Source organism: Giraffa tippelskirchi, chromosome 9 (genome assembly GCF_054371585.1).
Source record: "Giraffa tippelskirchi isolate mGirTip1 chromosome 9, T2T-mGirTip1v1.2.pri, whole genome shotgun sequence".
Taxonomy (NCBI): domain Eukaryota; kingdom Metazoa; phylum Chordata; class Mammalia; order Artiodactyla; family Giraffidae; genus Giraffa; species Giraffa tippelskirchi.
The window spans coordinates 17,507,644-17,535,613 of NC_137283.1; the positions used below are offsets into that span (position 1 = coordinate 17,507,644).

A 27,970-nucleotide genomic window follows, 5' to 3' on the forward strand; every position below is an offset into this window, starting at 1 on the left:
TGAATTAGAAGCAAGCTTCACTTTATTTCCTGGTATACGATCAATTAAGCCATTTCCAGAAGCAGCAGCACAGACGGCATTTTACTTAGTTTTATAGGGTAGTTTTCCACCCTTTGATACAGGGGGAGATGAGAGCAGGCAGCAGTAAAGCTTTCTTATTACCCGCTTTATACTTTCTTAATGAGCCTACTTGGTTTCTGCTCTGTGTCTTCCTGGGTACAGAGGGCAAAAACACTTTCTCCTGCCAGGTTCCATACTCAACACTGCATCTATTAATATACTCATTCCTGATCAAAGGTTTGGTGCAGAACCATGTGAAGTGTTCTTTAAGCACTCTCCCTCCAAGGTGAATGTGCATGATGGGTTTGATGTTCATCACAGCTTAAGATGCATCAGCTGTGAACTGAACTGTGTCCCCCTAAAATTTGTATTTTGAAGTTCTAACCCAGAGTCAGATGTTATTTGAAGAGGGGGCTTTGAAAGGTAATTAAGGTTAGGTAAGGTCCTGAGGATGGGCCCTGATCTGGTAGGATTAGTGTCCTTAAAAGAAGAGGTATCAGAAAACTTGCTTTCTCTGTCCATCATGTAAAGACACAGTTAGAAGGGGGTCGCCTAGAAGTCAAAAAGGGAACCCTCTGACTATGCTGACTCCTTGATCTAGGACTTCTAACCTCCAAGACTTCAAGAATGTAAATTTCTGTTGCTGAATTCACCCAGTCTTTATTTTGTCATGGTGTCACAAGCCGAGACAGCATCTTATCTATCTGTGAACTTAAATGTGGCATAATAAAGGCATCTTGCCAGCCCTGGGTGAGGCTATTCATAATAGAGGGAACAAGCAAGTCTCACAGGCCCTCCAAGCCCTCAAATAATTTTCCCGCCCTCTGCCTCCATGTATTCAGCTCAACCTTAGTAATTCATTCCTTTGGGATTCTGGCAGTTGTCTTTTTGGTCAGCTTTTTTCTTTTTACATTTAAAATTGAAAAATAATGCAGTAATACAATCATCCTTCTGATTCTAAGGGAGATTGGTTCCAAGACACCTGTGGATGCCAAAATCCACAGATATTCAAGTCTCATATAAAATGGTATAGTGTTTGCATATAACTGACACACATTCTCCCATGCACTTCAAATCATCTCTAGATTACCTATAATACCTATTACAGTGTACATGCTATGTGAACAGTCAAAAATATAAGTGCTGTAGAAGTAGTTGCTAGAGAGAAGCAAATTAAAGTTTCCTTTTTGGAACTTCCTGGAATTTTTTCTCCCAAGTATTTTCAGTCTGTGGTTGGTTGAATTCTCAGACATAGACTTCTGGGATATGGAACCTTGGGATAAAGAGGGCTAATTTTACATGGTTGTCACACAAATAGCAGTAACCACACATTACATACGGGTAGCTAGTGAAAATGTTTCCTCTCTCTGTCTGCATCCTGAGATCTTCAGTTTTTCCTCCAGAATCTCATGGACTTCAGTGTCTTTGGATACTTCTTAAGATACTATGTACATATGTAAATATGTTTATATCTCTTGTTTTTAACAGACATGTACACATACTATTTATATTCCATTTTCTGTGTATTGCTGGTAGCGTTAAGATACTGAGAAATTCCTGACTGATTAGCACATTGAGTCTCCAACATTTATCAGGACAATTAGTCTCTTACTGGAGGGTCATCTCAATCTAAGGAGGACAAAAAGAGGCTGAAGAAAAAGATAATGGATGTCAAATACAAAATCAGAGACTTCCTGAGGGTTGTCCAATTTCACCTAAGTAGATGCTATAGCGGAGAAGGCAATGGCACCCCACTCCAGTACTCTTGCCTGGAAAACCCCATGGACGGGGGAGCCTGGTAGGCTGCAGTCCATGGGGTCGCTACGAGTTGGACACGACTGAGCGACTTCACTTTCACTTTTCACTTTCATGCATTGGAGAAGGAAATGGCAACCCACTCCAGTGTTCTTGCCTGGAGAATCCCAGGGATGGGGGAGCCTGGTGGGCTGCCGTCTATGGGATCGCACAGAGTCGGGCACGACTGAAGCGACTTAACAGCAGCAGCAGCAGATGCTGTAGAAATTCTGTGGTACTGTTGTAGCTGTATCTTATCATGTTCACATAACTGATTCTTTTTTATCTCTCATGTCTCACTTTTGATGTCACATCCTCTGAGAAGCCTTCCATGACTACTCTTCCAAAAATAGCTTCTTCCACTGCTCCTCAGCAGAGGATTAGGACAGCTTTCCTTTTTGTTTTATGTATAATTTCCCTCTGTTTGAGTATTAGAAACAAAATGATTTTTGCATCTTACAAATGTAAATTTTTTTTTTATTGGAATGTACTGTTTTGAACAATCACCTTTCTTCAGCAGCAGAGATTTCAGCATTTGTAACCTTCTGAGTTCAGTATCCTGCCAGCTAGACCCTGAAGTTAGTGAAAATGGTGACTAGCTCTTAGATGTTTGTATATCTCCAGGGCCTACCCAGGGTTTCAGTAAATATCTTATTGAATAAAGAATAATGTAAAAAAAAAAAAGAATGTCAAGAAGCTTTTCTTGTACATTTTTTTCCAGTATTTTTAGTTTCAGGTTTCATGTTTAATTAAGTCTTTAATCCATTTGAAGTTGATTTTTATATAAGGTGTGAGGTAAGAGTCTGGGCTCATTCTTCTCTGCATGTGGTTCTCCAATAGTATGTATTGAAGAGATTATACTCTCCTTGTTGTGTGTTCTTGACACACTGGTCAGCGGTCAGTTGACCTCAGATGCATGGGTTTATTTCCGGGCTCTCTGTTATATTCCACTGGTCCATATGTTTGCTTTTATGCCATTCCCATACTGTTTAGATTACTACAGCTTTTAATATGTTTTGAAATCAGAAAGTGTGATAATACCTTCAGCTTTTTTCTCAATGCTCAAGATTGATATAGCTAATTTTGTGTGTGTGTGTGGTTCCCTATAAATTTGAGGATTTCCTATATTTGTAAAGAATGCCATTAGTGTTTTTACAAAAATCACATCGAATATGGAGTTGGCTTTGGTTACTCCAAAAATATTCTTCCAGTTCACGAACATGGAATGTCTTTTCATTTACCTGTGTGTCCTTTAGTTTCCTTCATTAGTGTTATATCATGTTCAGTGTACAGTACAAGTACATTGCACTGAAGAATTACTACTTCTATTGCTCCCTATCACAGTATTTCTCTGATCATGATTTACCTGCTCCATCTAACCTCTCTTCTAGCTGATTTCAAATTCTTTGAAACCTAGAGGCAATTAAAAATGATTTTGCATCTCAAATTTAATATTACCAACCATTACCTTAAGGGACTTGAAATTCAGATTAAAAAGGGATATGATTTCTACCCTTTTAAAATTATATTTTTACTGTATTTAAAGAGATGGTTTTACAGAACATTTTAATTTTTTCTTACTTTTACTGAGCCACCTTTAGTAGATTTTTCATAACTTCTGAAGTTCTTTGACTTTTCACATTGTCCATGATTGAGATGATAAAGGACAATCTCCCCCACCGCCCAGAAAAGGACTTATATTTGGACTGTCTCCAAACCTGACCATCATGTTTGGCATGTGGCCTCTGAAATGGAAAGGGACATATCACAAAATAATTAGTGTGTTATCTTCCTGAAATTTCCTGTCTTTTATTTGGGAGGAATAAACAAATTGAGTGACATGAATTCCAAAGTGCTCGTCGTGTGATATGATCTTAAATTGTTCTAACCCTCACTGCTGGAGAGAGACAATGTATTATTTTAACTCAGGAAGAGGGAAATAATTGGGAGTCTCAATCCTTCCAGGAAATGAAGCAATTAAGAAATCATACAAAGAAAAATAGGATGCCAGATAGATGAACAGCAGTGGTATCCAGACCACCATTGCTTAGGTACTTACTACTAAGAAGAAACTGGCCACATGCATGTCAGCTACCTACAGAAATGTGGGACTCAGCCCTACCAGGAACTGAAAGTATATGCATTATTCTGATCTTAAACATTTCATCCAGGGATTTCTTCAGGCTTTTGAAAAAACGTATGCAATGACTTTCTATTCCTAGGAATGTTGGCTGTTACAAAAGGTTTAGTTTAGTTTTTTAATCTTTTCACTTGTCCACGGAATCCTTAAGATGTTTGGGGCTTGAAGGATGGGTAGGAACTTGCCAATTAGATGATGGGAGCAAGGACCTGTGACAGTTGACGTTCAAGGCAAAGTGTACTCAGTATCCTCTGGAGGTAAAGCTGGTGGGGTCTTGGATGCTGGCTAACCATGCTTACACATTGTGCTTTAGGCAGGGAGGAGGTGTTATGGACTCGAAGGAGGAAAGATACAGTCTGGTCATTTATAAGGGTTCCTTGGGGAGCAGGGTGGAGAAAGGATAAGCCCACGAGAGACTTGAGGCAAGAGAACGTTGGAAGACCATAGCGGAAAAGAGGTGAAAAGATCGTGACAAGGGGCTTCGGCACAGAGATTCAAACCACAAGACTTAGTGGTGGGTTTCCTATGGAGAGTGAGTGCGTGTGCATGTGTGTGGATGGAGAAGACATGATGGAAGAGGAGTAAAGAAGAGAAGAAAGGAGATGAAGGAGGGAGGAAAGGATAGAGGAAGTGGAGAGAGGGATGACCTTTGACCTTGTGTCTATCTGAACACACATTAGACAAAAAACTGCTAGATGATGGAAAGACATTTTATTTTACTCATTCATACATTTTTTCTTTCATATTTTTTTAAAGAGTTTGTTGAATCAGATCAAAATGTGCAATGAATGTTGGCTTCTCCTCGTGGCATCTGTTCTTTGACGTCTCATCTTTCCCTTTGCCTCTGGCTTTTGAATCCTGTGAGCCACTGTTGCATAAATAGAGGTTTATGGTGAGCTTACTCTGCACCAGGTGCTGTTCTGGAGGCTGGGGATGTAACAGTGAAAAAAACAAGTTAAATTCCTGGCCTCATGGGGTGGTTTCTCCTTGGCTTTTTTTGGGAAACTTAACAAAAAAACTTAATTTATTTTTGCATCAGAGTCTTGTTTTGAGTATCTCTGACCTAGCTCTGTTTTTCTTGAAAGTGAAAGTGTTAGTCTCTCAGTCTTGTCCAACTCTTTGCAACCCATGGACTGTAGCCACCAGGCTACATGGGATTTTTCAGGCAAGAATACTGGAGTGGGTTGCCATGCCCTCCTCTAGGGGATCTTCCCAACCCAGGGATCAAACGTGGGTCTCCCATACTGCAGGCAGATTCTTTACCACCTGAACCTAAGTCCTAAATTTTCAAAAGAATTTCAGAGGAGGAGCTGAGCTAGGACCCAGAGGTCGGTTGTTCTAAATGTTGGAGGATCACTGAGGTTGGCAGAAGGAGCGGGGATAAAGGGTGTGTGTCAGGGTCCCAGGGTGGGAGTCACGTGTCTTCAGTTCAGTTCAGTCGCTCAGTTGTGTCCGACTCTTTGAGACCCCATGGACCGCAGCACGCCAGGCCTCCCTGTCCATCACCAACTCCCGGAGTTTACCCAAACTCATGTCTATTGAGTCAGTGATGCCATCCAACCATCTCATCCTCTGTCGTTCCCTTCTCCTCTTGCCCTCAATCTTTCCCAGCATCAAGGTCTTTTACAGTGAGTCAGCTCTTCGCATAAGATGGCCAAAGTATTGGAGTTTCAGCTTCAACATCAGTCCTTCCAATGAACACCCAGGACTGATCTCCTTTAGGATGGGCTGGTTGGATCTCCTTGCAGTCCAAGGGGCTCTCAAGAGTCTTCTCCAACACCACAGTTCAAAAGCATCAATTCTTCAGTGCTCAGCTTTCTTTATAGTCCAATTCTCACATCCATACATGACTACTGGAAAAACCATAGCCTTGACTAGATGGACCTTTGTTGACCAAGTAATGTCTCTGCTTTTTAATATACTGTCTAGGTTGGTCATAACTTTCCTTCCAAGGAGTAAGCGTCTTTTAATTTCATAGCCGCAGTCACTATCTGCAGTGACTTTGGAGCCCAGAAAAATAAAGTCAGCCACTGTTTCCACTGTTTCCCCATCTATTTCCCATGAAGTGATGGGACCAGATGCCATGATCTTAGTTTTCTGAATATTGAGCTTTAAGCCGACTTTTTCACTCTCTTCTTTCACTTTCATCAAGAGGCTCTTTAGTTCTTCACTTTCTGCTGTAAGAGTGGTGTCATTTGCATATCTGAGGTTATTGATATTTCTCCCAGCAATCTTGATTCCAGTTTGTGCTTCCTCCAGCACAGCGTTTCTCATGATGTCTGCATCATTCTTCTGTTTCAAGATCAAAAATGCAGTAAACAAAATGTTCCACATAAAACAAAAGAACCCCTCAACTGAGTACAGTCAGTCCACAGAATCATGAGAAATAATAAATTGTTTTTGAAGCAATTAAGTTTTGGAGCTGTTACCCAGAAACAAATAACTGATATAGTACCCAAAGTTACTCAGATAGTGATGGAATTGAGACTTCAAATGCCTTATTCCAAAAGCCTTTCTCTATACTATACCATCTCAATGATAAAATATTGTGACTGAAAGAAACACAGAAAGTCAAACAAACAGAAAACCTAGAAGCAGACACGAAAGTTATTTTTAACAATTCACCTAAAGTTACATTCTAGCTTTATTTCCCACAGAATAAGAAGATACTGGGATTCCCTGGTGGCTCAGACGGTAAAGAGTCTGCTTGCAATTCAGGAGACCTGGGTTCGATCCCTGTGTCAGGAAGATCCCCTGGAGAAGGAAATGGCAACCCACTCCAGTATTCTTGCCTGGAGAATCCCAGGGACGGCGGAGCCTGGCAGGCTACAGTTCATGGGGTCACAAAAATTTGGACATGACTGACCAACTTCACTTTCTTTCTAAGAAGATACTAACTGATCTATGTTTTCTAATAGTTCTATGCCTTTTTGATTAGTCTTTAGCTTTCTAGAACAATCAAAGAAGTATTACGCTACTGTTTTCTAAACCTATTTTTCATTCAGTGTAAATCCTTTAAATATATGTGAGAAATAACAGCAGTAACATCAAGCAAAAACAGTCCGCAAAAACAAGACTGGGAGCTGACTGTGGCTCAGATCATGAACTCCTTATTGCCAAATTCAGACTTAAATTGAAGAAAGTAGGGAAAACCACTAGACCATTCAGGTATGACCTAAACGAAATCCTTTGTTATTATGCAGTGCGGACACTTTGTAAATATGAAGGAAGCAAAGTGTGAAGACCTGAGGTGCCCTCTGAGGTCCCTGGCACTTGATGAATTTCGAGAACGTTTTTCTGTTTCCCTTGATGTTCCTCTGCAAGTTCCATTTCATTTCTTGTTTTAATGAGGACATCCTTTATGCCTAAACAAAACCCCTATTGCCAGAACCCAAACCTGTTACTTCCATGGCTCTTCTCTGCCAGGTTTCCCATAGGAGGGGGTGAAAAGGAGCCTTTACATGCTGTGGGTTCCAGGAACTATCAGCCACTTGCAGGGGGCATCCTTGCTGCTGTGATTGACAGCCCTGGGTTGTACAGGTAATGGAGATCATCACTCTCCCCTCCCTCTCCTGTACCTCCAGATTGTGCCAGTATGATGTGTGTGCTGACCAGGCAGCTGGATTTGTTTTGGCTTGTGGCAGTTCCATACACTTCTGCTGGGTGCCATGCTGGCCACTGACTTAGGTGAATAAAGCGGCATCCAGTCAGTGGGTTAGTCAAGGACAGACAATTGTATTGCTGCATGGTTAGTGTTACACTAGACATGTGTGTGAGTTGCAATGCAAAGATGGAAGGAAGGATCCTGAATCCTAATGGGAGGTGCAAAGCGGGATCTACGAAGGAGATGGCATTTGAATTCGGGAATTTAAGGATGAGTCGGTTTGACAGTGATCCATGGGAAGGTATTAGTCCAGATCCAGAGAACATGGACAGATACTGAGAGGTGCCTGGCATCCAAGACTCTCCACTAGCTTTGGAGCTAGTGCAGCATCTCCACGTGGTTGGGGCTTATAAGGGAGAGTTTGAAGTATAGATATGAGTGCCATGCTGTGGAGTACTGGGAAATCAGAGGTTTTTAAGCAGGTGACAATTGGTCCAGGTTTTAGAAACACCCCTCCGATAGGAACATGGAGGACAGTAATAGGAGATGGAAAATCAGAGGCGAGGAGCCCAACTGTGAGATCATTGCAACAACACAGGTGAACGATGATGTGGACTGGGCTTGGGCCATATTCCCAGTCTGAACCTCTTTCCTGAATTCTGGCCTCTTCTATCAAACTGCCTATTTGATGTCTCTGCTCAGATGTCTAATAAACATCAAACTCACCATGTCCAAGACAGAACTACGGATCTGCCCTTCTGCAAATCTGCTCCCTTCATAGCCTACCCCATTTCCATTGATGAGAGCTCCATTCTTCCAGTTGTTAAAAAAACTTGGAGTTGCTCTTGGTTTTTGTGATTTATACCCTCCATTTATTGTTGTTGTTGTTTAGTCACTAAGTTGTGTCCAAATCTTATGCAACCCCACGGATTATAGCCTACCAGGCTCCTCTGTCCATAGAATTCTCCAGGCAAGAATACTGGAGTGGGTTGCCATTTCCTCCTCCGGGGATCTTCCTGACCCAGGGATCGAACCCATGTCTCCTGCATCTCCTGCATTGGCAGGTGGATTCTTTACCCCTGAGTCACTGGGGAAGCCACCCTCCCTTTTACCAATCCTAAAATCCCATCATCTTTCCCTTCCTCATTGTCTCTACTGCTGCCATCCTGGTCTAAATCCCCATGATATTTTTCTTGGATTGCAGCAATAACGTCTTCCTGCTTAAGTCTTTGCTCTTTCAAATCCTTGCTCAGACTTCATCTTCTTAGAGACATCTACCCTGGCCACCATATCCAACACTGCAATCTGCCTTTACTCACCTTAGCCCATCCACTTACTATCCATTCACTCTATTTTCCATAGTACTCATTCCAATTATATAGCATGCTGCATAACTATTTTTTTGTTGTTTATCAACTCTTTCTATACTCAAAGGTAGCTCCACAGGGTGGGGTTCTTGGTCTATTTGCTCACTAGAAAAGAGCCTGGCACAAAATAGGAACTGAGCAAATATTAGATGAATGAATGAATGAATGGGACGTCTGCTGTAAAGAATGGAAGATGTACATTAGCAGGATAGAAATTAGAGCTCTTGGCATCATACTGCCTTGAGGGTGGAGAGAGGAAAACAGTAAAGAGTGATTCTGGGTTCCTTAACTTGGACTGATTCATTTACCTGATAAGGGGAAGACAAGAGGAAAAAAAAAATATCTGGGAGAACGTAATGAATTTACTTGAGTCTGAATGTTTGTGAAACAGCCAAGTTCAGTTACTCAGGACATGGGTTTTGCTAAAGAGAGAGATCAGGCTGGAATTAAAGTTTTTGTAGGCATCACCTATTGAGTGGTTAAGATTCCCTAGGGAGAGGGAACCAAATGAAAGAGAAGTAGGTGGAAAGATGCTAGGAGACCTACTCCTTTATTTAGACGACACGCCCAGAGTAAGCCAGCAAGTACTATACAACATTCTGTGGCACAAGTTTGGTCTCCTTGGCATACTTGGACACCTGTTTGGAAGCTGAAGAGAGAGGCAGATGTATGAAGGAGCAGCGAGTGAGACGGTCAGAGCACCTTTTGTCACACAGTCTTGGGTGAGTCTCTGTTATGTTGGGATTGCTTCCTAAACCCCTGTATCCTCCAGCCATCCTTACCCCAACTTCCTGAATCCATTCCATAGCGTCTATTCCAAGTTGGGGTTATTCTCACATCAAGGTGGCAGACAGCGGAGCCCTGGCTTAGAGCATTAAAAGCTCCAGCGATTGTTTTCTTCACTGAGTTGTCAGAAAGGCAATCCTGCCTACATCCTATGCCTCTCACATTCCATGATCCATTTGAGACAATTTGCCACAAGGCTTCAGATTCCAATTTTGCAGAACAGTCAGAGATCACTTAACTGCATTTTGCGTGTTTACAAGAGCTGATGATGCCTGTTTCACCAAGTGACTCTTCAAGGAAATTCAAACAAAAAACCATTTTCTTTTCTATGCTGTTTTTCTTTTTCAGAAACTTCTCAGGGAAAGGCGACAAATGTATATGCAAGAATCTCTATGAGCCTTTAGCTGGTTAGAAGGATGGGGAGTTGGGCCTTGGCACTGAATAGTCAGCAGTGCTGAAAGTCAAGGACCCTGATAAATGACAGCATCTGAATCTTAATGCCATCCTTTAGCAGGCAGCTATTGTTAAACTGGTCATGCCCACTCCAATCTGGAAGGATCTTTTGAAACAGCTATTTTAAAAAAGGAACTTTCATGTGAAAGTGCAAAGAATATATGGGGTGTGTTTCTTTTCCATCAAGAGAGGGTTTTCTCCATTTGATAGCTGTTTCTTTCCGGGCAGGTCCTCCAAACCTATCTGGGCTAAATAAGCCACGTCTTTGGGTCTTCCTCTTCTCAGATGTCTGCTTTAGGCACTTGAGCTATCGAGGTTCCCTCTGTCTTCCCACAAATACAGCTGCTGCAAATGGACAGTGTCATGTACTTGGGATCTGTTTGATGATGGTATTCGTGACAATGGTGATCTTTTTGTGGGTGGTAGTGGATGTATGTTGTAGAATACTGCAATAATGTTGATTAACAAAGCACTGCAAACTCAAGTGACTTAAGATAGGAGTCATGTCAACTTAAAAATGGATAACCTCAACGTTGAGAATCATCTTTTATTCAGTGAACATAGTGTGTAAGCCCCAGGAGATGGTTCTCAGATACTCCTGAGGCACTGCTCTGAAGAGGTAAGGGAGGAAACAGGATATATAGGAGTTAAAAACACAGGTAGGAAAAATCAAAAGATGACTGCAAATTAAAGAAAACTCTAGACATGGTAAGTTAATGAACTTAGCTCTTTTCTGGTTGGGAAGATACAAGAGTCCAGGCTTATTGATAGCATTCCTTTGATATGCACCTCAGCTGTCTAGGCCCAATATCCTGTTCTTTTCCACCCCGAATTCCTTCAGGGTGTACCTTGGTTGGGGGTGTGGCTGCAGTGGCTTATGACCGGGTGGCTATAACAGCCTTTGTTTACTGATCCGGCAGGTGGCGTTCTTTGCCCACAGGTGTTGATTTGTGCTACTCTGTCATGGGTTGCCTGATGTTGTGACTGTCCTAAGCTGGGCTCCTGGGAGACTCTGCTTCGGGTGCAGCTCGAGCTGGGCTCTGTTTCTTACCAGGGTTGTTCCATATGTGTTCATTACAGATCCCAGATTCTACAGAGCAGCAGCTTCCTCAGGAAGAGTGGCAGTTCTTTTCATGATAATGAAAGTGTAAGAAGGTAAGCAAATTGCACTATCTTTACTGCATCAGATCTGCCTATATCCTATTGGATGAAGCAAGTTTTTGATACATGGCCACAACTTGAAATCAAAGGATGGGGAGGAATTATATCCATCATGAGAAAAAGTGAATCATTTTGGCAAACCTAATATCACTCAAGCAGGTACATGTATTTCTTGTGTGGGAGAGGAATCGGGGATGAATAATGGTCAGACAGCATTCTGTTCTCCCACAACCACCTGGGCCATGTGCAAGGTCTCCGTTTATTCTTACAAGATCAAGTAAGGCTCTTTGTGTCCCTACCATGCGTCAGGCACTGTGCTAAGCACAGAGGTTATATTAATGAAGACATAGAGGGAATCTGATCCTGGAATCCTGCTAGGAGACCTAGCAGAGGCCTGATCTGATTGGGGAGAAAGATTTGATCTTGAGCTTTGGAAAGGGAGTAAGCTTAAATCTTGGAGATCCAGCATTCTAGGTGTGGTAAATACAATTGATATTTCCCATTTTCCAGAGACTAAGTTCTTTCTGCTAGCCTCTTCTTTCTAGGAGACACCAGGTAATATTTTCCTGGTCTAGAGGGAATATGTGTCTGGGAGACACACATAATTCAGAAAAGGCTTAGCATAAGTGAGTCAGGGAGATCAGCTGTACCAGATAAGGATTTCTGAAACCAGAGTCTTGTTGGATCCAGGCATCTGCTGCCAGGATCCTGAGGTCCCCAGAGAGGTGGCTGCTGTCTCAGAGATGTCTAGGACTTGGTTGGCTTCAATACAGTGGTATGTGACCTGAACAGAAGCTTCCAGAACTCATGGAAACAGTAGACATATGGTTAGATGGTGGCAAGGCAAAGCCTTGTGTCAGTATTTTCTGCAATTGTGGCTGGTTGATACCTGCATGATTTTTCTCTGACCATGACTGATGCTGAAAGGTGTCTTTGAATTGGTTCAGTAAATGTTTTTAGGGGCCATTCTGATTGCATTTCACACAAAAAAATACCTAGACAAATGTTTCATCCACTTGCATCAGTGGGGCATCAAGCTCACAGACCTTTTTAAAGGAGAAAAGCTCTCCTAGAGAATCGAGATTGGAAAACAAAGTAATGAATGACCTGGAAAGGAAGCTTTTATTAAGTCTGTCAGTGAAGGATTGAGTAAAGCTTGGTGAATATCCCAGGATGGCACAAGTCATCAACAAAAATATAGTACACAAGCATGATTGAAGCAGCGTTGGTTCTTGCGGATTTGAACAGTACTGATTAGATAATCAACTAATTTTCAGTTTCACTGGATTTGGCCCTAGAAGGTTCAGTATTAGCAGCTAACTTTTTTGAACGCTTGATGTCTCTTACGTTTGAATTCACAGATAAAGTGAATAAGAGGAACATAGCATGATCACCTCATAATCCGTTAATGTCATTTATCAGCCACTGCAGGGAAATAAAATCTTTCTCACCATGATAGTGACTTTTAGAGCTATGCCTGTACAGTTTTCTCCTTAAGGAGTTTTCTGAAGCACAAATTCAGTGGCCATTTCTGAAATCGACCATCTGAGGTTTCTGTAGAGCTGGGGTCAGCAAGCTACAGCCTGAGAGCTGAATCTGTCCTGCCAACCTGTTGCTGTAAACAGAATTTTGCTGGACCACAGCTCTGCTTCTTCATTCACATACTGTCCATGGCTGTTTCTCTGCCCCAACAGCAGAGTTGAGTAGCTGCTGCAGAGGGTTTATAGCCCACAGAGCCTGGGATATTTACTATCTGGCCATTTACAGAAAAAGCTTTGCGACTCCTACTGTACAGAATAGACTGGGCTAAATGGCGTGCACGTAAACTGAGGAGGTTGGGCAGGAACTCTTCCTGTTGTGATAGGATCCTTTCTGGAGTCTGAGTCTGGAGACCCCAGGTGTGGATGGGGCTTCATGGATTCAAGGATGTCACCAGGACTCATTCTCAAACTCTTGGCTCTGCTTTATTCTTCTTTTTAAAAAATATATTTTAAAATTTATTTATTTGGCAGTACCAGGTCTTAGTTGTGGCTTGCAAACTCGTAGTTGTTACATGTGGGATCTGGTTCCTGGACCAGGGATCAAACCCAGGCCTCCTGTATTGGGAGCGCAGAGTCTTCGTCATTGGACCACAAGGGAAGTCCCTGTATCCTTTATTCTCAGGGAATCTTTCCTTAAGTGGTATAAAAGATAGCCAGCAGTAGATCTGGGCTTACACAGTGCTCAGTTTTTATAACTGCTGCTGGATAGAAATTCTTTCTCCCAGCATCTATTGTCACCCACATCCCAGTTCCGTAGGGCTCTGATTGAACTGGGTGCTCAGGTGGACAGAAGACTGTACGGAGTGATCGTTTGTGTTTTAGACCCAACTTCTACTCACAGAGTGGGGAAACAAGGGACATGCGTTTGCAGCCCTAACACAGCTGGGGAAAGGAGGGTATCCCACAGGAATCAAAGGGAAACAAAGAATTGATGGAAAATTTGGAGACAGCCTAGAACCTAAGAATTCTTGAGAGGCTTATATTTGTCACATTTTTCCTCACACTGTGATTTCTTCCAGCTGCTGAATTTTCTACCTCTGCAACCTGTCTTGCACCTCTTATCCCTCATCTTCTTCAATGACTGCTTGGTCTGTGTTGCTCAGACGGTCTGTCCTTTCATTCCCTCCAGGTTCAATTAAAGAAGGCTTTTGTGTGGTGCAGACTTTACCATAGGCATGCAGTATTTGAGGGTAAAAATAATTCAGTACAATACAGCAGCGACAACTTACAATTTAATATCACTCATTATTTCCAAGAAAACTTAACCAGTCCTCACCATAGTAAGAAATTGTTTCTAATCCTATACTCCTCTAATGCCCCAGCTTTCCACAATATTCTTGGTCAGTTCTTCCTCTGAAGACTTTTCTTCTCACTGAACTCCAGACTCCAGCATCTCAAAGTTTACAACATAATTTGCTCAGAAGGGTTTTACTTTGTCTATCCTGCCTCAAGATAGTCTCCAGAACAATTTATACCCCACACATTTGTTTAGGATCTGTGAGAAGCAGAATGGATCCTTCCAGGGTCATTGACTTTACAGTACTAACAAGCCTGCCATTGTCACAGTAGTTGTAGTGGTGAGGGGGTGGAGGGGGGAAGGAAGGGGACTGGGGAGCATTTTACTTGCTTTTCACATGCGTATTTTTCTTTACATTTAGAAATTACAGTTTTCACAAATGTTTTTTGTAAAGAAAGCTTGACTATATTATCAGTAAAAAGTGTTATAAGGCTCATGTGGCCAAAATCAGAGCCTTTTTTTGGCAATGAGAATATGTCTTAGGCAGTCACAGATCCAAGAAGGTGGAGAAGATCTGAACTAACTCACCATCCAGAGAAGTGTAAGAGGAACACATTCCAGATCAACTAAAACCAGGGATCCTGCAGAATAAGAAAAATATTTGTTGCTTTAAGCTATGGAACTTTCATGGATGCTTGTTACACATTATTGCAGTAGTAGCTGACTGATACATTGAAGCTGAGGGTCAAAGCCAGTCTGTGCCCACAGCCCTTGCTTTTTGCTGTGCCAAGACACTTATGTTTGTCTTAGCCTATTGATGTCTTTTTTTCTCTTCCTTCTACTAGACCGTAAGTTCCTAAAGGACAGAAAACTCATTTCTGCCATCTCCCCCTCCTGCCAGCCCCCCTAGCATAAATCTCTGTACCTGATTGCTGTTCGAGACAGGTTTTGGATAAATGGTAAATTTGAGCCTCATGGTGGTGATAGCCTCAGATGGAAATTACGTCCTAATTACCTGTTGGTAAATAAAATCACTGATCTCAGGGAGAACCAGATGAGATTTAGAAATGGATTGGCACAAACTCATCTCCCTGATAATGACAGAGGTTAGACCTGGTAGCAGAAATAGTGAGGTGTAACACAGTAATGTTCATGTAACATTAATGGTCTCACCATTATTTCACCTAAGTGCATGGTGAAAGGTATTTTGGGATTCATCTGAAAGGATTTGTGATTAGAGTAAGTGACTGTATAAAAATGAAAATTGTTTACAGATAGTGTTCTCTGCTTTCCCCAAGAAAACCATTCTGTCTACTGAGAAAATTGGGGAGTGTTCTTTTCTGTTATTTAAATAAGTCCTTTCATTTCCTGGTTTTAGTCAAATAGATTTCCTTAAAATGGCCAAAAGCGTGACATACTGGTATGTAATATGCTGTCACACCTGTGTTTTATGATTTCTGATGGGACTTAACTGTTCTAACAAAAATGTGTATCAAACTATACAAAATGGAAAGAAAATACAAAGGAACACGATGGTGCTTTGCTTGTTCTTGGAGTGGCACACAAAGTACTTAGCAAATCAAGGCAAAAATCTTACGGGTCAAAGATACGTGGGGTGAATGGCTAAAAAAAAATCAGCTTACCCAGAACATGGTGTGCTGATTCTTAGTTTGATCCTGAAATAACTGGCTGTTTTTAGGCAAATGGTAGTAAAAATAGGAAAGGCTATCACAGACAAAAAGGCTCAAAATAGAACTGTGATCATCTCTTGCCTTATGACTCCAGGGAGAACAGATACAGAACTCTCCAGTAGTTTCAAACCATCTCTGCCTTGGCAAAAACGGAGAGACCTAGCAGGACCTCAGAAAAGAGAGAGGATGAGAAAGTTTTAGCATCTAAGTTAAATAGGTAATTAAATGTGTTTTAGTTATGCCTAGGCTTCTTTTGAATGAAAATGTTCACAGTGACTTCCACTTGCAAGAGAGCAGGAATGGGGTTTAAAAAATTTCACCGTGACCCTTTATGTGATATAAAGTCCTCTTAATTCCCTCAAAACCTTCAGGGATAGAGTCTGGTTCACGGTATGAATTTCTGAGGTAGAGACTGAAGGCATTCAAGAATGCCTCCTAGAGTGTTAGAACATCTCAGTGCTGGTCAGCTGGTCTACCTTTGTGTGATATTGCAAGATGGTTTATCCAATGATTTCATGAGAGTTCAGCTTCTGACCTTGCAGAGCCTGAAGTCCGCTCCTTTCCGAAACCAACACATCTTAAAATCTCTGATCCATTCATGTCATTCTTTCAACAAATACTTACCGAGTGCCTGCTGAACGCTGGCCACCCAGGAGACCATGCTAGAGGCAGGGAAGTTGTGATAAACAAAACAGACTGCCCCGTGTCCTTGGGAAACTTACATTCTAGGAGACAAGTCAATACATAAGATAATTTCTGATAGTGGAAAGACAGTACAAGTAATTTAAAACAGGATTATAAAAATGAACAGAGGTGCTACCTGTGATTCTTCATGGTGTTCCAGTTCCATTTGTCCCTGGAGAACAGCTCTAACTATTAGGTTTTTCTTTTTTTTTTTTTTTTTGCTGTATGCTGTAGTATGCCGAAACTCAGTTCCCCAACCAGGGACTAAGCCCACGCCCCCTGCATCGAGAGCACAGAGTCTTAACCACTGGGCCATTAGGGAAGTCCCTGTAACTACTAGTTTGATTAGGAACAGGGCCGCACTTCCTTTGTTTGTGGTTTCTGTTGTTTACAGTCTGAGTTCTGACTCATGAACTTCATGACTAATCAAGTCTGGATTTGTGAGTCTGTTATTGGAGACCACTCTCAGTCTGATCCCACTTGGCATTTGCAGCCCTAATTCTCACTGTACCCCAATTCTCACTGCATCCCAAATCACCTTCCACTCCGCTTGCACCCATCTCTGACGGTGCGAGTCCCCTTGCCTTATACAAGAGGACAGAGGAACTTCCTACCTAGATGGGACTTTAGTGCTGCCCATTGTCTAAAATTACCCTGTTCCTACTCCCTGGCCAGTGTGTCAACCTGTCAAATATAAGTGGTGTTCATGTCCCCATTCACATCTTTCCTCTTCAAGGAACATATCCAGTGCTTCAGCTAAAATGAATCTTCTCATTGCACACTGAGCCCCTGTCAAAGCATTTAATAAAATTTGCCTTGCAATATAATTACTTACATTATGGGTCTAATTGTACCTCTAGCATATGAATTTCTGAAGAATGGAATCTGCATTTAAAAACTTTTAACTTTGTTCTGTCTTCATTGCTTGGCAACAGAAATTGAATTAGCATCTCTAGAAGGTGTAACATGCTGTAAAGAGCTCAGAGTAATAGAAACAAGAGGAAGCATATTTTGTGTGTTTTCTTGCATAATGCTTGAGGTAGAACACATAATCCTTGTGTGGGCTAAAATAGCATTAACTTCTCTAAGAGCTATTCATCCTGGGGTCTCAAAAGAGTCAAAAACTACTGAAGTGACTTAGCACACACACACACATCCCACACCCTTATAATCCTTGTCCTTCTGTCCTTCTTTACCCTGAACTATCACAGCCACCATCACCCCTGCAGATAACACCTCCATCCAGCTCCCAATGCTAGGAACGTCCATGCCTGAGGCTGGGTGCCGCCAAAGAACAGCATTGTTCCCTGTTTTCCCAGATTTCTTGTGCTGTACTAGGGACGGGTTCTCAAAATGTGACTTAAGCTTGCACATATGTCAGACCAGTTGGGTGAGTGAAGGGCTTGATTAAATTTAATTTCACAAAGTGAAGAAATTTGCCACATCTTGCCATTTAGCATTTTAGGGTCATTGGTGCCTCTTTGATCCTATACCAGGGTGGCTCATTCAGAGCCACTAGCTATTTTTTCCCTTAATTAAGTTAAAAAAATTTTTGTCTGCACTGTGTGACATGCAGAATCTTAGTTCCCTGAGCAGGGATTGAACTCCTGCCCCCTGCAGGGAAGCACAGAGTTTTTTAACCACTGGACCACCAGAAAAGTCCCACCTTTTTTCATTTTTGACCACTCGGGCTTTCTTCCCTCCTGATCCTAGCTTGTTTAGGTAAAAAAAAAAAAAACAGACTCCGAAGCCAGAATTGAGAGCAGGAGTTTCCCTGGACTGTGTCACCTTGGGCAAGGTTGTTTCCCTGAGGACTGAGAGCAGTGAACCTGAAAAGGGGGATGGTAGGTGGGGGTTATCTGGGCAGGACAGTGCTGCACCCACTAGAGCTCCCAGCAGTCCGCATCTGAGTTCTCTCAGCAAAGAAATGAGAGACCCTCGGATTGCTGGGCCCCCTTTGCCAGATCCTTCAGAAAGGCTGGACGTGCCTGAGAATCTGCATAGCCCAAGGCAGCCCTTAACCAATGACTGACACAGACATCCAGCTTCCTTCACCCCCACGGCTATAGTTCTGAAGTGTGACCCAAGTTGTCCCCTGGAGTTCCCCTGTGAGACTGAATCAAGCTCCCCTACGTGGGATGGATACTTGCCTGATGTTCCCCTCTTGTTTGATTCCCTTACCTTATGGGTCACATGTCCCCTTTCAGATAGCAGTTTGTTTGTTTTTTTCTTCCCCTGGAAAGGCTTCATAATAACGCTCTGCTGAATTCAACAGTCAGCATTTTCAGTTCTGGGGAAATCGATCCAAGACAACCAGCTTTGTGACCTGTGTGAATGTTATTTAACCTGTCTAACCAGTTTTTGTACGTTCTTCTGTGTATTCTTGCCACCTCTTCTTAATCTCTTCTGCTTCTGTTAGGTCCTTGCTGTTTCTTTTCTTTATTGTGCCCATTTTTGCATGAAATGTTCCCTTGGTATCTCCAGTTTTGAGACCAAAAGCAGAAGGGGGGCAACAGAGAATGAGCTGATGGATGGTATCAGTGAATCAATGAGTTTGAGCAAACTCAGGGAGATAGTGAAGGACAGGGAAGCCTGGAGTGCAGCAGTCCACGGGGGTCACAAAGAGTTGGATATGACTGAGCAACTGAACAGCAGCGACAGCAACACGCTTCGGTTTCCTCGTCTGCAAAGTGAGCCTCATGGTAACAATGGATTTGTCGGATTGCTGTGAAAGCTATGAGACCGTGCCCAAGACAAAGTAAATCCTGGATAAAGAAAGCTGTTATTAACAAAAGAGTGGCACTCTGTGGTTTTGGCTAGAAGAGCCATTTAATGAGTCGTTTTAACTGAAAAGTGTGAGCTTTGTAGTCTCTACAGTTGAACTTGAAAATCTTCCTATACCTGAGATCTTCTACCTTGTTTCAGCTTTAGTCAAAAGTATCGGCTGCACGTTTTTTGTTTTTTTTTTTTCCTCAGTGTGAAAAGAGGAAATTGCTGAAGGAAAGGTCCTGACTGTTCTTTTGAGCTTCTGTAGATTTGAGTTTCCTGTGTCAACTAAAAAATGATTCACAGCCTAAAAGTTGAGAGAGTTTTATTTGGCAGGAATTTTTAGGACTTGGAACCTGGGAGGCAACATCTCAAGTAACCCTGAGAGAACTGCTACTGGAGGCAGAAGGGTTTGCCAGGTTTTATAGAAGCTTTTCAACAAAGGTTTGCTAGTCTGAACATCAAAACGGCATTGTTAATTAAAAAAAACCCAAAAACAAATATCTCAAGGAATTTGGTGCTTTTCTTTGCATGGGAAGATGTAAGAGTCTGGGCTCACTGAAATCGTTCCTTTGATATGCACCTTGGCTCTCTGGGGTCAGTATCCTGTGTCTTGTGACCTGAGTTTCCTCAGGGCTGAGCCTGGGGAGTGTCTGCAGTCTGATGGCTGCTAGAAGGCAGGTATTTCTTTCCTGAGTTTCCCCAGGGTTGATCTTGGAGGGCTGCAGTCGCTGATGACTGGGACATCCTTTGTTTACTGACATGGCAGGAAATACTCCATTTCTTGCCTGATAGCCTCTCCTTATAAAGAACCTCTTGAACTAATTAAGCTAATCGAAGATGAAACTGGCTTCTTTTTACATGCTGCTCAAGCAAAAGTACCTGACACTTAAGACTGTAAATTTCAGTAAATTTTTAAACTCCATTTTTCATTGGGGATCTTGATGGTCAGGGTCTTCACTTGGAATCCCTGGGGAAAAGCAGAAGGGCTCATCATCCCTGGGGTCACCTGTGCCCTGGGCCCAGCTCTCCCGTCCTGTCCTGTTGCCAGGGCCCATTGCTCTGCCACCATGGCTGGTGTGGTGCCCACAAACCACACGGTTGTCCCGTGGGGACTGAGGGCTTTGCAGGACCACCCTTGGTTGCAATCCTCAGTCTCAGCTGCCTGGAGTGAGGCTGGCACGTTGTTGTGAATTTGTCGAGGTGGCTCTGCTTAGTGGCTGCCTGAAGAGCTGTGTTAAAAGGTATTCTGAGTTCTTCTTTGGCCTCCACGAAAAAGAGAGCAGAGATTTTTGTAACATCTGTTGTGAATATTTAGTAGGAGATGATAACCTGTGTTTTCCAGACTGGCGTAGGGTTCTATGTTTGTGCAGAGATACCGGGTTTTCTATGGATAATAAAATTTCCCTCTTATTTTATTTAATACTATATTTTATATTATATAGTTGATTTTATTATAACTTGGAATATATTCAAATATATTCATATATGTAATTATAATATATAAAGTAAACATATATAATACAAAATATAAAAGTATATAATAACATACATAGGAATGTATCCCAAAATTTATATACATACATATGTGTGTATATGTGTATGTGTATATACATATATATATATATATACAGAGAGAGATACACGAATCCCAAAAGAGGAGGAATATGACTAATAGTATCCACCCTCTTTGACCTTATTCTAAACCCTCATTCTCAAATGAATTCAGTTATCAGCCAAAATTACCTTTGCTGACAAATCGTGTTACCTTTGACAACTTATTCAATTTTCCCGTGACTCAGTTTCCTCATCTGCTAAGTGGATGAGAGGGTCTGCCTTCTAGGGTTGCCATGGGAACTAAACGAGTGCTCCATCTGTGGTACTCAGGGCAGTGCCTGGTACGTAAGTATTAGCTCTTACAATATTAAAATTACATTATGGTGTATCAAGCATCCACTGTTTGCCACCAGTGTTCTGTGGAGGCTGCTCTTTGATCTCCTAGGCTATTCACTTAGCTCCCATTTCAGTCCAGAGGAGGAGACAGTAATTTCCATCTTTATGTCAGCACTGCTGCTATGCTGATGAAATTTCCAGGACATGGAAACCCCAGAGAGAAGGCTTCTTTAATAATGCTTCTTTAATAATATTATTCTTTAATAATAACCCAGGAAAAGAATATGCATGACCAAAAAAAAAAAAAACTGTGTCTTTTCCTGTGAGATCTGGAAGATGGAATGAAAACTTTATGTCTTTTCCCCTCTTTACTGTAATGTTGATGGGATTTAGCTATTAAAAATAACCCTTTATATAGCTTAGCTCATTGAGTTTTCTCATTTTTAGACATAGAGATCTTTGTCAATTAGCTTTGCCTTTGCAAAGCATGGTGGGCTTATAGAAAGAACCAGGATTTTGGTGTCAGAGTTGGGTTTGAGTCCCAGCCCCTCTGGTGCGCTGTCTCACTCTGTGAGCAAAGTGCCTTGACCTTTGGAAGCCTCCTGTCCTTAGCTGTAGATTGGAAGATTAGCCAGCCTCTGCTGTTTTTCGGACCTCTGCAAACTAGTGCTTAGGGCCCACTGCTTAGTGAGGATTGTACTTTACAATGAGGGTCCTGAGATGCTTCAGACTTCTGAGATGCTTTCTGAATCATCAGAGTGGAAATTAAATTACATCTAGTGATCTCAAATGTTGTGTATTATACTTTAAACCTTTGCACATCACTATACCGATGTAGGCTGATCTGGTACCTTGTTCAGGTTGCAGGGTTATTCCCACCCCAGGGAGGGTGACCATAGCCTCTGCTGGTTGGCTGCTGGATATCAGAATTCCTTTTCTGTAGAACCATGGTGAGGCCTGGATTAGTGGCCCAGAATAGCTCGCAAACACCTACTCAACACATAAGGCCCTTGGGATGTGTAGTGTAAAATTTACCTGCATTTGGGCTTATATAGTTGTCAGTGTACTTGAGTTAAATTCTGGCTCTGTCACTTGCTAACTTTGGAATCTAAGCTTCTCTAAGCCTCTGTTTCCTCTGCAAAATCAGAATGAAAATGGTCTTCTTCATGGGATAGTTGAAGAGGGGAAGTGATGTCTGGCTCACAGTAAGTATTCAATCAGTGTGCTTGGGCCGGCTCTTCTATGAATTGTTGTTATGTTTATTTGGACCAAACTTTACCAGCATTTTTTGGGAAAATGTATAAGGAGAATTTCAGCTCCAGATTTCAGGAACAGACCTTCCTGCCCCATGTTGCTCTGGAAACAGTGTTCTCCAGATCCTAGTCTTGGATGGTGTCTCCCACTGTCTGGGGGAAGTGTCCCAGGGGAGCCAATCTTGGGGAGTAAAAGATCAGGGCAGGAACTTCAGGATGTAGAAGTCGTAGGTGGCCTGACAAGGTGGGGAGTCTCCTTGGGCTTAATCCGAGTGTTACCTCCATCACTGCCTTTCTCCTTCACCAGCCAGGACTCCTGTTGGTCTCCTCCCTGACCCTCCATGACGATTCGTCTCCACTGGAGTCCCAGAAAGGGAACCTCAGGGTTTCCTCCTGCTCCTTATGCCATCACTAGGCTCACTCCAGCTTTCCTTAAATGGTTTTATTTTATATTAAAATATGTTTATGTAATGTCACTTATATGTGGAATCTTAAAAAATGATACAAATGAACTTATTTACACCACAGAAATAGTATTCACAGACATTTAAAACAAGTTTGTGGTTACCAGAGGGGAAAGAGGGAGAGGGGAAAACTAGGAGATTGGGATTAATATATACACACTACTATATACAAAACAACAAGGACCTTCTGTATGGCACAGGTAACTATGTTCCGTATCTTAAAATAACCTATAATGGAAAAGAATCTGAAAAAGAATAGATGGCTAACTGAATCACTTTGCTGTATACCTGAAACTAACACAGTATTGTATATCAGCAATTCTTCAAAGTTTTTTTAAAGTTTATCTCAAAATTTGCATATGGTAAAATTCACTCTTAGTGAACAGTTTTACGTGCTTTGACAAATGCATAGACTCTTGAAACCATCACCAAACTCAAAGTATGGACTATCACCCCACAGAGTTCCCTTTTGAAGTTCCCTTGGTGTTTTACACTCCTGATGAAAAACAAAATGTCATTCAAAGAGTGGTAAATAATTTTCTTTTTTTGCAACTTGCCCCGTATTCATTTATCACATAGAGTCATTTGAGGAAGATGGAGTCCTCTCTACGAGGCTGGTGGACCACACAGGACTGTCCTCTGGGAGCCCATTGCTTTCCAGGCTCTCCAGGATCTCTCATGGGAACCAGCGCAGGGATGAGCATTCTGAAGCAGGCAGTTCCTGGTGCAGGGGCCCAGCTCAATCACAGAGACTCCTGGGGCTTAGATTAAGGGAGCCAGGGTGCCAAAGGACAGCTCTGAGAATTCTGCCCCTGCCCCCTCACCACACACCTGCCTGCCACAAAAAATCCTGCTGGATTGTAGTGTAATGAGCTGAAATGCAAAGACTGGCTCAGAGCAGAGGATGCTGGAGAAACCAGTACTCGAGAAACCAAGCACCACACTCAGAGAGTTGGAGAGCTCAGGTTCATTATGCTGGCAGGCCCAGAGGAGTAACACTCCAAGCTCTGAGCCCCAGACAAAGGGGTTACAGAATTTTTATAGACAGACTGTAGTGGGTAATACTAGCTATTAACAGGCTGGTTTAAACTAAAGGGTTTTGTGTGTGTAGGAACAGTGGTCAAGATGGGGAGGGGGATGCCTGACCTGGACAAGCATGATTAAGCAGGTTTGCAGGGGCTGGGCAATTGCAAAGAACAGGACAAGGAGGAGTGAGATAAACTTCAGTTCCTAGTATTGCCAAGTCCCTACTTTCTGAGACTATGTGACCTGCGTGATCCAGACTTTGCAAGGGGCAAGGTGAGTTACAGAGGTAGAAGGAGGTAAAATGTTAACTTTTCCTCTTCAAGGGCACAGGAGTAAGCTGGGAAGAGGGAGTAGGATGGGAGAGGAATATTAGGTGACTGAACAGGAGAGCAGAGAGAAGTTCCAAGGTTGTTTCCTGAAAGGGTTCCATCAGGGCTCTGCCGGCACGTTGTCATCTTCGTGTGAATAAGGTGTAGCTCTCTTCTCCTGATACGGCTCCACACCCATGGCTCACTGAGGGGTCTCGGCACCCATGCGCCCTGCAGCAGGGCATCTGTGGACGGGACTCAACCTGCATATCGTTTGGGCAGGAACGTGTGTCGCACTTTGACACAAATTGGGCGTTGGTGTTCAGTGAATCCTTCCCCAGTTATCCAGGACAGCAGAGATGTTGCTGAATTAAAAAATTATTTATGGAAAATGCACTGGCTTCAGTCATCAGACTTTCTGCCAGAAATATTAAACATGGAGGCAAAAATTTTCCATTAGGACCCTGGCCGCCCTGGGTCTTGATGCTATTACGGAACCTGGAACCTGTGGTGAAGGCTTGGACTTGAGGAGCTGGCAGCAATTCCCTGCCTTTGGGTTTCACATTTCAGTAAAATTCTCAAATGTCAGAATGCATGTTACTCTCTAAATAAAATTTTACAAGAGAGAATGGGAGGCATGTCGCTTTTGAGTCATGGGATGTCATGCCTGACAGGAATGCTGCTGTCTTGAATGGGTAGCTGATGAGAACTCAGAAGGGAGCTGGGAGTATTTCTCTGGGTGTGAGATTTGAGATTTGTGTGTGGCGGTGTGGAATTTTCCTCACCTATGATGAAATCACAGCCTGGATCAGAGTTCTGTGTGTCAAGTCATCTCCAGCGTGGTTCTGGGTGCACCATCCCATTGGGTGGGAATACGGACTAGTGTTTTATTTATTAGCCTGGGAACCTTGAAAGAATTTTAGGAGTTTTTTTTAGTGGTCATATAATTTTATTTTCTTTTCTAAAACTTTAAAAATTTTTATACAGTTTTAAAAAGTGATGCTCCATTTACAGTTATTAATTACTCCCCATGCTGTACCATATATCCTTTTAGTTTATTTGGAAAGAGACCACACTTTGGACTTGGGTTCATATCTGTCCCTTTTGCGCTGCTGCTGCTTGTTTGTGCAGTCTTAGGAAAAGAAAAAAGTTTAGAAGTCTGTTTTCTCTTGTTACATCGAAGTTTACAAGGCCTGTGGGTTGAACGATCCTTTCCTCAGGTAAAACTGAGTAGAATAATAACCTGTCTCAGTCAACATCAAACTTGGGGGTTGGTTATGGGAATACTAGCCAGGCTATCCTAGGTCATGCTGCTGCAACAAACGCCTCATGGTCTCTGTGAGTAGGACAACAGAAACCCATTTTCTCATTCAGGTCCTTTGGGAGTCCTGGTAGCATCCCAAGTGGTTCTCTACTTTCCATAATCCAGGTTGCCTTCCATTTCAACACGAGTCCTCCTCCCTGATCACTGCAGCAAGGAAAGAGTGCTAGAACATTCCACACCATCAAATAAGTGCTCCAGCATGAAAGTGACACATGCTGCTGCTTCTCACAACCCCTTGGCTGTCTATGGTCACATGACCCTTCACACATGCAGGGTGGGAGTCAGGGAAGTGTAATCCTTATGTCCACCTAGGAGGAGAGGAAAAAAAGGACATTAGATGCCTTTACCACAGTGCAAGAAGTAGATTTTTAACCAAATGCATTAAATGTGGAGGTCTCTAGAGAACCAAATGGCTGATATTTTCCAGAAGAATACTGGATTGTTGGTAATGGGATCCATTTCCATAATTCCAAAATGTTGTGCAAACTCATGAGATAAGAGTTGAGTTCTATGCTTATATGAACCTGGGTTTTCACTTGTATATTAAACTTATATTTTTCGCCATATTGTTTGTGGCAACGAGAAAAAAGCGCTACAGCTGTGTCTTTAAAGAAGCTATTTAACTTTTCTCAGGGGTCATAGAGTGAGATAGCAAGATTAGACTATTCCGTGTTCCTTTGCCACACTGTTGTGGTTCCTGTAGATTTCCACGGTCACTGTTAGCCGTCCTGAGAGAGAGAGCCCTTCTGAATATACAGGGGGAGGGCAAGTGCTCGTGTGGATGTGATCCTCAATTTGTGTGTCGCCGATGTAGTGGCTACATGTGCGCCGTGCTGTCTCCATTCTCTGAGGCAGTATGTCCAGTTGTATCCCCAGGCATTGGCGAGTTTGTACTTCCAATAAACTGAGGTGGTCCCTTCCTGCCGTGTGTGCAACCAGTCGCACCATGTCTATGGCTTTTCTGCCTGATGTTTTAAGCCAGGGAGAAAGGTAAATAATATGTAAGGAACTTGTAAGCCAAGTGTGTAACCATTTTGCACAATTCATGGTTTTATTTAATGAGTTTCAGTACCACAGGATGAGAGTTGTTCCCAACGGGCCTCAATCAACTAGACTATTGAACAGAAATGCAGAATGTAAATTGGGTTTTAACTAAAATCATACTGCTATTACTTTTTATGGAAGCCATAATTTCTGGTTGAGAGCAGGCACACAGAAAACCGTTATTATGGAAATGCCTTCCGGGATTTGACCAACTGCATTTGAAGCGGGAATGAAATACTTGGTGGCTTGATTTGTGCGCCACTTCTGGTTGTGTGGGGCTAAATATGTCACTTGGCACTTCATAATGCTGCTTTCATGGCTCTGTAGATTTCACACACTACCTTTTAGATCCAGTATCTTCATAATTATTTATAATTTTAAAGCCAGAGGGAAAATGTATCTTCTTTCAGTTCCACCCTCAGGGAAGACTTTTTCTTGAGGATGATGGTGAGATATTTGTTTGGGAAACATGGATAAAAAGAAGACAAACCATATGATGTCTTCCCCTTGGTAACCAAGTATAAACAATTACTCAAAACTGAATTTCTCTCTTCCTTTGTACTGCCTCCGGGGCTGCTCTGGACTTGGGAATTCAGAGTGAGGTTGGTAACTGAGTCAGTGTTTGCACAACCGATTTCAAATATTATTTACACATTGCTGATTCCAAAATTCCAAAGCTGCAGGTGTGGATTTCTCTGTGTCTGCTGGACACCTTCATCTGAGGGTCTCAGACACAGTCTGTGCTGGACCACGCTAAGGAGACTGCTTTCTATCGTACAGGTGCTAGCTCTCCTTTGGCAGCAATAGCCAGCATTTCTTGAGGGCAACATCCCTTCATAGTCATTCTTTTACAAGGCTTTGAGTGTGCTAAGTTGCTTCAGTCGTGTCCGACACTGTGCGACCGTATAGACGGCAGCCCACCAGGCTCCCCCGTTCCTGGGATTCTCCAGGCAAGAATACTGGAGTGGGTTGCCATTTCCTTCTCCAGTGCATGAAAGTGAAAAGTGAAAGTGAAGTCGCTCAGTTGTGTCCGACTCTTAGCAACCCCATGGACTGCAGCCTACCAGGCTCCTCTGCCCATGGGATTTTCCAGGCAAGAGTACTGGAGTGGGTGGTAGTATAGACTTAACTAATTCTTGCCAACTGGCAAACAGTGGTGGCGACAGCAAGTGGTATATACATGTGGAAGCAGGGAGCTGATGAGAATATTCATAGTCTGTAAATTTATAATGTCTCCTGTAGCACACCTCCTATTGACACAATCCGCTTTTCACCAACAGCTTCTTGGCCATTCCAGTGCCTAACAATAAGAGTAAAAGGCAGTCTGGTATGTGGTAAAGAACGCGTGTTTCAGCAGCTGTTTGTTCACATTCT

General features: G+C 42.5%; 1 protein-coding gene across 1 annotated transcript in view; it reads left to right on the plus strand.

Moving 5' to 3' along the window:
• Positions 1–9,630: 9,630 nt before the first annotated feature.
• Positions 9,631–27,970, plus strand: part of LOC145521035 (uncharacterized) — a 520,776-nt gene continuing 502,436 nt past the window's right edge. The window contains exons 1-2 of the mRNA XM_081528702.1: positions 9,631–9,687; positions 11,199–11,359. Of these exons, the coding sequence (XP_081384828.1) occupies positions 9,631–9,687; positions 11,199–11,359 (218 nt within the window). The remainder of the gene's footprint in view (positions 9,688–11,198; positions 11,360–27,970) is intronic.